At 40.9% G+C, this 12,881-nt stretch overlaps 1 protein-coding gene across 1 annotated transcript in view; it reads right to left on the bottom strand.

The window, feature by feature from the left end:
* Window positions 1–3,301, bottom strand: part of veph1 (ventricular zone expressed PH domain-containing 1) — a 55,815-nt gene extending 52,514 nt beyond the window's left edge. Inside the window, exon 1 of the mRNA XM_061218078.1 lies at window positions 3,164–3,301. Coding sequence (XP_061074062.1) covers window positions 3,164–3,301 — 138 coding nt within the window. The remainder of the gene's footprint in view (window positions 1–3,163) is intronic.
* Between the last annotated feature and the right edge of the window lie 9,580 nt (window positions 3,302–12,881).

Here is a 12,881-nt window from a genome sequence, read left to right as displayed (position 1 = left end):
TTGTGCAGTTATGTCATGTATAATATTTGATGGTAAGTATTGTTAATCAATATGTAAATCAATGTTTATATCGAAGTATATTCATTTTTAACTGGAACTCAGACTGCATACTGATCATAATGAGAATATTATTCTTCTGAAAGTATGGTGCTTAGCATATTAGGTGCAGTCAACAGACAGTTGCTAATTAAAACAATGTGGGGTTTAAAACTGGAGTGCATTGACCCCGAAAGGCTGCATGTTCATCCAGCCCTGAGACACTGGACTTTAAGATGAACTTTTGGGGAAAATGACAAGAATCATGAAATCATATAAAAAAGAAACTGAAGCTGAATGAGAAACAGCTTTGTGCATTGGAACCAGTCCTGGGCACACATACTCTGCGATTAAATGTCTCGGAGGGCTCTCCTAAAATGTCCAGAGAAATTGTGCAACATGTCCATGCACTGCTCCCCCACACTGCTTGGAGCAGCGTTCTGGAAGAGGCAAGACTCGGACAATGCTGCGATCTGAAAGGTCAAGCTCAAAATAAATTTGGGGGAATTCAGTGGATCACACTGCCAGGGATGTGTTCTGGTAGGCAGTGCACCCTTGGCATGTTGGGCAGAGGGGATGGGGGTCACAGGCAATATCAGAACATGATTTTCTGGGGAGGCGGGTCCCAGTTTGAGATCTTTTCATGGGGCTCAAAATCCCTGGTGCCGCCCATGATGCTGGGTAATGGAGTTTCATTGTAGCAGCGTGGACCTTTATACAGTTAGCTATGCTGGAACAAAGCAACTGTTACTGAGAGTCATGGTCAGTTAAAAACAAGTTATTGTTCAAATGGATTCAATAGCTTGCTGTCATGTGATATCTTTAAGAGGCCAAGTGCTCCTATGGAAATTCTGTCTTTCATTATGGTGGGTTATAAATAGCATGCCACTCAGCAAACTGCTACAGTGGTGTGAAAAAGTGTTTGCCCCCTTCCTGATTTCTTTTTTTTTTTGCATGTTTGTCACACTTAAATGTTTCAGATCATCAAACAAATTTCAATATTAGTCAAAGACAACACAAGTAAACACAAAATGCAGTTTTTAAATGAAGGTTTTTATTATTAAAAGAGAAAAAAAATCCAAAACTACATGGCCCTGTGTGAAAAAGTGATTGCCCCCTAAACCTAATAACTGGTTGGGCCACCCTTAGCAGCAACAACTGCAATCAAGCGTTTGCGATAACTTGCAATGAGTCTCTTACAGCGCTGTGGAGGAATTTTGGCCCACTCATCTTTGCAGAATTGTTGTAATTCAGCCACATTGGAGGGTTGAACCGCCTTTTTAAGGTCATGCCACAGCATCTCAATAGGATTCAGGTCAGGACTTTGACTAGGCCACTCCAAAGTCTTCATTTTGTTTTTCTTCAGCCATTCAGAGGTGGACTTGCTGGTGTGTTTTGGATCATTGTCCTGCTGGAAAACCCAAGTTCGTTTCAGCTTGAGGTCACGAACAGATGGCCAGACATTCTCCTTCAGGATTTTTTGGTAGACAGCAGAATTCATGGTTCCATTTATCACAGCAAGTCTTCCAGGTCCTGAAGCAGCAAAACAGACCATCACACTACCACCACCATATTTTACTGTTGGTATGATGTTCTTTCATTGGTATGAAGGTTCACTACTGTTCCATGTTTTCGCCATTTGTGGATAATGGCTCTCACTGTGGTTCGCTGGAGTCCCAAAGCTTTAGAAATGGCTTTATAACCTTTTCCAGACTGATAGATCTCAATTACTTTCTTTCTCGTTTGTTCCTGAATTTATTTAGATCTCGGCATGATGTCTAGCTTTTGAGGATCATTTGGTCTACTTCACTTTGTCAGGCAGGTCCTATTTAAGTGATTTCTTGATTGAGAACAGGTGTGGCATTAATCAGGCCTGGGTGTGGCTAGAGAAATTGAACTCAGGTTTGATAAACCTACAGTTAAGTTATGTTTTAACAGGGGGGGCAATCACTTTTTCACACAGGGCCATGTAGGTTTGGATTTTTTTTCTCCCTTAATAATAAAAACCTTCATTTAAAATCTGCATTTTGTGTTTACTTGTGTTGTCTTTGACTAATATTTAAATTTGTTTGATGATCTGAAACATTTAAGTGTGACAAACATGCAAAAAAATAAGAAATCAGGAAGGGGGCAAACTTTTTCACACCACTGTATATACACTTACTGTATGAGGTGTGCCCCAGGCCACCTTCTACACCTTATAGTGTGGCTCCTCTTGCCAAGGAGCATACTGCCACCAAAACCAGTGCCAAAAGTGAAGGAGGTGTTTTATTAGAGCCTGCAACTGTCCTTGCCCACAGCAGATGCGCCACGTTCACAGCGAGGTTATAGCCTGTAACCTCCAGGTAAGCAAATATTGCAGGCGGAGATGGTTTAATCAGGAGAGACCTAAGCCAGACACATAGGCAATGATTGTCTGCATAAAAGCAAACAGTAGCTCCATAGGCTGTATATTTTTATGCAGTGCTAAGCCTATTCCTTAATTTTAATGTATTCATATACAATCAAGCACAAGGAATGAATATTCATCAGCTATAACATTTAATCAAGTGAGCTAGCCAGCAACTAAAGGTTGGAGGTTGTTTGTTAACTAGCAAATAATAGTAATAATAATCTTCAGCCAGCCACCTAATAAAGTTACAATTTTTTGCTAATTTATATTTCTTTCAGCTATGTTAGCTAGCTAGCCATACGGTTAGAAAAACTTAGTTAACTACTGCTTGTTATTCACCTCACATTCCAGGCCACCTAGACTAGACAGCATCTGGAGTTTACGCTTGTCAGTTATGGATGGTTTAGTTTTTCCCATCAAATGCTTGGAGACAGATGACCAAAATGCAACTTATTGAGCTGTGCTAATTCAAGAGGCCTCTTCGCAAAGAGAAATTTAACTGAAAATGAAGGTTTGGAGCTCTAGCCACTCCTTCTGCCCTTTAGCTGCTTAATTTGCCCATTCAATTATGTCACAAAATGACACATTAAAGGGGCTTCATGTGAAGACCTGACAGAGGGGTCATATTGTAGCACAGAGTGCATCTGCAGCCATGTGGAGAGTTAGAGTGCGTGTCCCACAGCATGCCAAGACACAAAGGGTCATTTACCCTGGAGGTGACAGTACGGTTCTCACCAGCGAACAGGAAATTGCCTTGATCTCCTCCAGTGCCTCAGAGAGACAGTCCTCTATCACCGCGTCCTCCAGAGAGAAGAGGTCCCCGGCTCGCGACAGATCCCTCTGGCCCAACACCAGGCGGAAGAGCTGGTGCATGGCGGCTCCTGGCCTGCCTCAGACCGCGGCCACTGCCGTCTCGGGTTCCCCCCTGTGCCCTGCGTTGCCCTGACAACCGGACATAGCCCGGCATGTGCACGCTTTTCTGAGGATGGCCTTTGGAACGACGCCTCACACATCAGACCTCAACCCTTACCCTGGAGGCAGAAAAGAGAGCAGGAGGTAGAGAATGTAGGAAGGGGAAGACAAAAAGAGAGCATGAAACAATGGATTAATATTCATAATAGCGTGCAGTTTACAGCACTGTTCGAATACCTGTTTGACGTAATGTTTCTAAGACGGAATAGTTCAAGTTGGACTCACACTTCCCCTCTACACTTGTTTAAAGACAAAGGCAATGAGTGTCTCGTATTGAACTGTCATTCGCACACGGTGACAGCTCTCTCTTTCAGCCAGGTTAACTACTCTCTGTTAATGAGTAATGCGTAAACCCTCTTTCTTAATGAGCGTGTTATTTATTAAATAAAAGCAGAAGGTGATGGGAATGGATTCACTGTCTCTTACATTCAGTTCTCAGCAAATACATAGCAGAGCACATTCCAGAATGAACTCAAGTATATGTATAGCCTGAAAAACCTGTCTCTCAGAAGTTCATTTTTTGGAGAGGAGCCTGTTTTTTACGGTTGTAGAGAAAAGAAGGGTTAACAATTCACTGCGTTCCCTTCTGCTACATAAATTCTTTTTTTTTTTAAACACCACTCCCACATTTCCACTACATCACATGCATGTTTCCAAAGCCCAAAACCTCGATTGACAAGTTTTGAAAATGAAGGGCGGTGCTCCTGTCTCATGCTGGGCTCAACTGGTATTGATGAAACTCAATGTACATGTGCCTTGAGGCTCACTGTTGGGCCATTGCATTCAGCTATTTTACTGACCCCATGTTTACAACAATTGGGTCATATCTTTCTCTAATTTTCTAATTTTCTCTTTATATGGAAACTGTTTCCTCTTCTTCAACTCTATCAATGAGTTGCTATGCCCAGATGTGAATGCTGGGAAGCTGGAAATTGATTTATTGTTCACATGTCTAACGAAAGGAAATGAGGCTTTATTTAAATGGCACGTAGAGTCATTCTCTGAATTCCTATTTCATTTCTTACTGTACCACCCTAGGGGCAACTGAGAACTAGCTTTTAATACAATGTATTTGTAAGGCAATTTACAAAACAATACAAGTACTACATTTATAATATTGACATTACATATTACATTTATATTTACATTACAAGTGTACATGACCTCCAAGGCGAGCTGTGAAGTTTACTGTAACAAAATGCATTCATTATTTCAGTCCACAGGGGATCTTTAAGGACAGTGTTCTGCAAATGCTAAATGTTTTCAAGCCAGCTTGTACCAGGAGCAGAAAAATTACTCACTTGAGTGGAAAGACTCCCCGTGGTTCTGGGAACTAACCATGTGTTATGACCACACAGTGTGGACCTGGAAGTACAGTTTCACTCCTGAGACTCCATGTGCTGCTGGGAAGGGATGATATCTCAGACTGAAATGCCTAGAGCCAAACTGAACCCATCTGGAATGTTGGGCGAGTGTGAATCTGTTGAAAACTATGGTTCCTGAACCCAGCAGTTTAATGTTTGCCACTCTGAATAACAAACACAAAGTGCCGACAAGTGCTAAAACTTCTAATTTATCTGACATGTAAAATGTATTTTTTAATTTGCTAATTACTATCTGACAACCATGTGCACATACACACAAACACACACACGCATGCACGCACATACAGTACTGGTGCATACTTTCTGTAGCATACTTAAAGGTTGATCTGTTCAAGGTATTTCCAGTCACCTACAGTCCTACAGGAACACTGGAGAGACCTGCACTGTATGCACTACTGGCACCAATGGAGGTCCAACAGTGCATTTGTGCTGCGATTCGGCACTGCCACAACTTTCTCAGACACCACCAGAACAAAACGTCTCTTCTCACCAAAAATTACACATCAGGTTTACAATATAAAAATTAGCCAATCTGCCATTAAATCCTGCTGGAAGTTTTGAATCAGGTTTCAAACAATAGCTTGTATGACTGGTAGCCAAACGCATTGACACAAATAACATTTCTGAATAACATGTTTGGATATTTGAATGAATGATTATAATTCACTGTAACACTAACAGTGACTGGCACTACACGGGACTGAGAGGGGGTGTTACAGGCTCACAGGCCTCACAGACAGCACGTAGCATAGGCGAGGCAACTTGTCATGTGCCACTGGGTTTATTTTAAAGGCACTTGGAAGGTGTTTACATCATCTCCAGTCATCACAGGAATGTGTTTCAGAATGACCGGAGCAGTCCCGGTGTGAAGACACAGGGAGATGGATGTGTAAATAATGGGAAATAGGCCGTAATGATGCAGAGACTTCTGACAGTGAGGGCAGCGGCTGATAACAAATATAATAACATATAATAAGATGTAGCATATTGTGGTATATATCTGCATATTGTCATACTAATGTAATGTGAGCCACCCACTCATTTGTACTTAATTTAATTACCTAATTGTATTAATGTAATCGTTATGTTTGCTATTACTGTTGTTCTCAGTATGTCTCTATGACTGTCAGGAGAGACACTACCCACAAGACCAAGACTACTCATCTCTCAGGGGAAGGGTCTGTATTTAAGTAAGGCTTGACAATGATAATAACAGTCTGTCCATGGTGGATGCACTGTGAGTCAGCAGACCTTGCTGAGTGCCCGCTGGGGCACTGAAATGTCATTTTTTATGCCAGTGTGATGGTCCTGGAGACACTGGATCAATGCCAGACTCTGCTGAAACAGTCTAAAGGTGCAGTGCTGGGATACAAAAGTAGGAATTCCAATTGGACCACAGTTGCCTTTTGTCAAGCCACCAAACTATAAATATAAGTGTCTGTTACTCAAATATAAATATTTGCTTTATCCTAAAATCTCAATAGGCCTCTGGCAGGTTTCTTCCTGTGAAACCCATTCTTAATAATCACAATGTAGATATTTATATTCTTATCAACATTCCGCCAGCATCATTTCTCAAATTGCGTTACTGTATATGTGCTTATGTACAGAAAGGGAAAGAGACATTTTAAAAAGGGGCAAATTCTATTGCAGTGTCCTAACCCCCCCCCCCCCTTCCTCAAGCAGAATGCACAGTGAACATCCATTATTCCACTCAAATGCTCACTGTCTATCACAGCCCAAGCCTGATGTTACTACACACATGTATGCACATATACATACGCCCCCCAGCTTCACACACATGCTCACAAACACGCACGCTTGTACACACACACCTGCAGCCTGAATGTTGTGACATCTCAGGCAGCCCAGTGACTATCACAGTCTGTAAACTCAGTTGTTAAATGCGACCATGGAAGTTTTGTGTAAAAAAGAGCCCCTGGAATTCAGCTCTTAAACAATCAGCTAGTTACTATTAATCACCCTGATACAGCTCAACAATCTCAGGAATGCAGACTTTAAAAAAACAGGCTGAGCGGCAATGCTTGGATACACAGATCCCAGATCAGTTGACCTGACTGGACACAGAACTAGACAGTTGGAAGGACCTTGAACTAGGAGGGTAACATGGTAGGGGGGATTGTGTGTGTGTTTATGTTTATGTGTGTGTGTGTGTGTGCGTATGATTGTGTCTGTGTGTGTGTGTGTGTATGTGTGTGTGTGTGTGTGGGTGTGTGTGGGTGTGAGGTAAAATCTCAAAAGGGCTTAGTCATGTGGAGCCCCCTTGCTCTCCCAGGCGCTCCTAACTTACTGGGCAGAGAAAGAGAGAGAGAACGAGAGAAAACACTGGCCCTTTTGTGTCCCCAATAAGCCAAGCCTCTCCCAGCTCCCTGCTCAAACCTTGTTGCCAGTGAAGCCTGTAATATGCACCCGTCAGATACTGTTCCCACTCTGGGGCAGAAAGGGACACTCGTACTTTTTTAATCTTTCTGCAGCTCGCCTCCCTTTGGCTCGTCCCAGAATGCATTCCAAAGCCACGCACTGAAGTAAAGCACGCTGAAAACGTTCCATGTTTCAAAGCAACCGTGGGTCTTTTCCCAGACATTTATTTATGCACATAATTAAAGAGGCCCTTTGTGAAGAAGGGAGTAGGGAAAAGGGGGTGTCAAGAACTCAAAGGCCATTCTTCGGAGAGCTTATGAGAAAGAATTTGTACTATTGATGAAGCCAGTTAATATCTACGCATCTAATTAATTATCTGTTTTTTATTATTTAAACAGAGACATTTTTTTTGGTGCCAAAAGAACCCTGCTGACATAACAACCTGTATAATGTATAATTCTAAGCCAGGATTCAGCAATACTGTGTATAATCTGATGATTTTACAAAAGACATTACATCCACCACTCCACCCCACCGTCTAGCCCATTTTCCAATACCATTGTGAGTCACCTGTGTGTAGACCTTCTTACATACACATCTTCTTAGATACATGGCTGGACAAATGTCAACTGGCAGTTTTATCCTAAATAAATAAATAAATAAATAAATAAATAGGCCACACCATCCAGCATACAGGATTTTGTGCATATCAGTAATTAATTAAGACGCAAATTCTAAAAATAGCAGCTTTTTAGCTTTTAAAAAATGCACCTTCAAAAAAATTCATCTGCAGCCTGCATTATTTAATGTTTGCAACATGTCAGCAGCAAGACACATGGTGACGCATATATAGCATCAGTAAAGACAACATGAGCTATCCAGACCGGACGTGTGGCCTGCTCACTGTGCATCCAGCCTTAGGTTAAGGCAGTGTATCCCTGTTCTGACCCATGTGCCATTCATTCAAACAGAGATATTTGTCACAATCGGACCTCTCAAAGAAAGGCACCTCTAAGCGGTGCACAGGCGCTAAGCATCACATTCATCCCACTGACAGGAGTACGTCTACAGTGTCGTTATCTAAATGCCCCCTTTACCTCTGCCTTTGAATCAATCAAAACATGTGGTTCAGTGCAGTCTAGCATAAGAAGGCTCACCTTCAAAGATCATAGTGTCCATTAAGATTGTTACATAGATCTCATATAAACACCACTTACTAAAAATGGTAGAAATGTCCTAAAACTGCACAGTGTATGAAGAAAGTTACAGGTAGTGGCTCTCTTGCCTTAATTTTTCCTTAAGGTATTGGTCCCTGCACTATTTTCTAAATATCTTCTGAATTAGGCCTTAGTCAAGCATGCACAAACTTCATCCCTAGAGAAAAAGAAATGCACTTACATCATCACCGGCCTTCTAGATGAAAGATAAAAGAAGAGAAAGCATAACAAAGACCAAAAAAAGGCAGATTTTGAGTGCAGAGCTTCCAGTTACTTAGTGTCAAATGCGTCTCAGTGCAGCCGCATGGAGTGTCCCACTGCCAGAATGAGAGAGAGAAAGAGAGAGAAAGAGAGAGAGAGAGAGAGAGAGAGAGAGAGAGGGTGAGAGAGAGACTGCTCAGTGTTCCTATGGTTTCCATGTGGCTGACAATCAACGGGACCTCTTCTCAATAAATCTTTTGATAGACGCTGATGTCTGAGAGCCAGAGCGCTTTTTTATGCAGGGTTTAAGGCTCTCACAACTGCACCCGGCTGCTGAGAGCCCAGGGAAGAAACAAATACAACAATACAGAGAAACCCAAGGGACAAACTCACTCCCCCTCTCCTGTGTTCTCTCTCTCCCTCTCTCACTCCCCATAGACAGCCGCTGGTATTAAAATAAGAAAAGAGTCATCTGGTCCTTTAAGGGCACCTCTCTTTTGTACCACATGTTCCTTGGTGAGCAGCAGTGTCCTGTAATATTTATGACTGGAGTGAAATCTAAAAGCTGAAGTACAGTGGGGTGCAAAAATCTGGGCACCCCCGGCTTCAATGTCTGTTACAACGATCAAAAGCAAAACCTAAACTCTAAATGGTACAACAAGAGTTAAACATGAGAAATTTTAAATCAAGATTGCTTTTCATTTTCATTTTTTAGTGTTTATAAATTAGGAAAAAAAGGGAAAAGGGCCCTGTGAAAAAGTTTGGGAACCTTGATGGATAATCTTTTGTTACTTTTTAAAAAGATGATTATTAAGGCCCAGACCCAGGTGATTTACTTGGTAGGCCTTCAATGAGTCGGATGAGTAAAATTCCAGGGCTGAACTTTATATTCTGAAGTAACTGCATGCCTTGCAAAGTGTCCAACTGCAGTGGCTGCTGTGTCTGGTGTTAACAACCATGGGTTCCTCTAAACAGTGGTCCAAGGATTTCAGAATGAAGAAGGTTCATTTCCACCGAGAAGGAGAAGGCTACACAAATTCTCTCAATGTTTCAAACTACCTATTTCCACTGTCAGAAATATTATTACAGTTGAAGTCAAGGCAAGGTCTGGAATACCAAGACATATTTCAGATAGAATGGCCCAAAATGCTCAGAAGAACCCACACATCACTGCAAAAGAGCTGCAAAAAAGGAGTAACAAACACAAGCCTAGCTGTTCACAGGACAACAATACAATGTAATTTAAACAACAAAGACCTACATGGTAGAGTTGCCAGAAAGCACAACCTCAACACAAAATGAAGCGTCTGAAGTAAAAGAAAACATTGAAAAGCCTGAAGCCTTTTGGTACAATGTGCTTTGGACTGACGAAACCAAACTTTTTTGACCACCACCAATGAAGGTATGTTTGAATAAAAAAGGTGAGGCCTTTGTAGAGAAGAACACATTCCCAACTGTGAAGCATGGAGGTGGATCCATTATGCTTTGGGCTTGTGTGGCAACTGGGGGCGCAGGAAAGCATGAGTGGAAGAAAGGTCAGTCCAGACAGTGAAGTTGAAGAGAGGTTAGGTATTCCAGCAAGACAATGATCCAAAGCATACCTCGAAATCAACCATGAAGTAGCTGCAGGAAAGACGGACGGAGGTCGGATGAATGGCCACCACAGTCCCCAGACATAAATATTATTGAAAATCTGTAGAGAGATCACAAACATGCCGTACATGCAAGGAGGCCAAAGAATATTTCTGAGCGGTGTTCTGCCAGGAAGAATGGGGAAAAATTCCAAAAGCAAGAATTTAAAGACTCTTAGCAGGCTAGAGGAAGCGTTTATAAGCTGTTATAGTTGCCCAAGGAGGTTTCACAGTACTAACTGACAGGGTTCCCAAACTTTTGCACAGGGCCTTTTTCCTATTTTGAAACTGTAAAAAAAAATTACATTAAAAGTAATCTTTGAAGAAATGTATCATGTTTAATGTTGTACCATTTGAAATTCAATTAATTGTAAAAGGCTTTTTGACCAGGGCTGCCCACATTTTTGCACACTACTGTAAGTAGTGAATTAGTGAAATAACATATCTGTCATACCTGGATTTTTAATTTTTTTTGCTCTGAGTTAATGGTAAAATTCGAATTAACTTGTGCATTTTATGTTCAGTTATATTTAAAGCCAGCTACATTAAAATGTTTTGAGGGCCAACTGTGAAGCTGCATGTTAAGATAAAAAGCACTATCCAGTATGATACACCAGTGAGTAGCCTATGACACACTAAGGGGGGTGCAGCAGTCCAATCTGTCGATCTAGTGTACACGGGCAGTATATGGTAATACATTTAAAACCAGCAAAGTAAGTGTTGGACACATGAAACAGTTCAACATGCCCAGGTGCGACAAACATAGAAATGATACAAACATATTTTAATAATGCTAAGCTTTCGGGAAAAAGCATATTTTCCCATACTATCTCAATTGCTTTCTAAGCAGGCATATAAAACGAATAAGACTATTCCGTGGAGTGGCTTAATATAATTCTAGAAAGAATGGGAGGATCTCCGTAAACATTTCGCAGCTCGGTGAAAATCCTTATCTTGAAGTAGGCTACATCACAACACGAGAATAAGAAGACGTTATAAGCTGGGAAAGGTAAACCCCACATACATTAGTCTATGTAAGTCGTGAAAAAATGTTTTCCCGTTAGAAAATATCATTTAAGTCCCGTTTTTCTATTGTCAGTCGGTCCATATAGCCTCCTTGGATATGAACGAAAGCTTTTGCCAAAACATTGAATTATATATTACAACAAAAGATCATAGTGCGTGTTATCTTACTCAAATGTACATTTTATTATGGCGTATCAGTTTATGCCATTTTACATTTAAATAATGTATTAGATCAAACTTCGCATGGATATAGCCTTTTTTTAGCCTCTAGAATTGTTCCACTTCTGCAATCTATTGTTATATAGCTTCAATGTAATAGGACATATATACTGTATCTCAAAACAGACTACTCTTCCCTGTACAATTAAATGGTTGCTAGTGATCATTCACTAGGCAGCGTACAGTCGCTATATTGAGGCGGTGATATAATTATTTTAAAGCTTGGCATAGGCTCCATTGAGAAAGAAACAGGTCGCATTAGTTAAACTACAACAGCTCCATTCCTGCACTGGAGATCTTACACACGTAACTTTCTGTAAATAAATGCAAGCGTGATGGCAATGACATTCCACGGGCAAGCTATAGTTCATTATTTCGAAATAAATACGAACACAGTCAAATATTTATAAAAACGAACTCACCGTTTCATTAATCGCGGGCAATGTATATAACAGTAAATTATTTGCACTTAGTTTCAGCTCTTTTGTGATGGTTGCAATTGCTCTCTTGTCACCTACTACGCAAAGCGCGCCACCCCGTGTGTAGTTATGTGCGCAACAGGTGTAGTAGCATAGGCTACTTTGCTTGTAGGCCTACAGTGCCCTGAAAGTATTTGCCACCTTCCTGATTTCCTCTGTTATTGAATATTTGCGGATGGTTCCAGGTTTTTAGACACAATATAATACTTGAAAACCTGAGTAAACATAAAACACATTTTAAAATGATTGTTTTATTCATTTAATATAGATATTTTAGCTTACTCTTCTTTACGCAACTTCTTATTTCAAATTGTTAGTTTTTTTGAGCATGAACTGCTCGTTTCTTGTCCTGCCACGTCATATCCATTGGGTTCAATACTTTGGGCCACTGCAAAGCCATTTCCCAAGGATGAGTCTTCTCAACAGATGAGTCAAGAGTGGAACTTTTTTGATGACAGCTCCTGTTATGTCTGGCCTAAAGCAAATACAACATTTCCTGAACCCTAGTGCTAAGGTACATGACTGGGACCCAGAAGGTCAGTGGTTCAAGCCCCGGTTAGCCACGGTGTACAGCTGTTTGGCCCTTGAGCAAGGCTCTTAACCCTGCATTACTCCAGGGGGGATTGTCCCATCCTCAGTCTAATCAACTGTATTTTTTATGTAAAGCACCAGCTATATATATATATATATATATATATATATATATATATATATATAATTTCACAGTAAGAACATCATACCAACAGTTAAAGTGGGGATGCTTTGCTGCCTCTCGACCTGGACAACTTTCCTTTATTGAAGGAACAATGAATTCTGCCCTGTACCAGAAAGTTTTAAGGAGAATATATAATATATATACATTTATCAAATATATACACAACTTCTCATTTTGTCTAAAGCTCTGAAACCATTCAGTGTGACAAATATGCAACAGTCTAGTA

The sequence above is a fragment of the Conger conger genome, chromosome 13 (genome assembly GCF_963514075.1).
Source record: "Conger conger chromosome 13, fConCon1.1, whole genome shotgun sequence".
NCBI lineage: Eukaryota > Metazoa > Chordata > Actinopteri > Anguilliformes > Congridae > Conger > Conger conger.
Note: the sequence above shows the minus strand (reverse complement) of the source record. Positions and strands in the feature narration are given on the sequence as shown.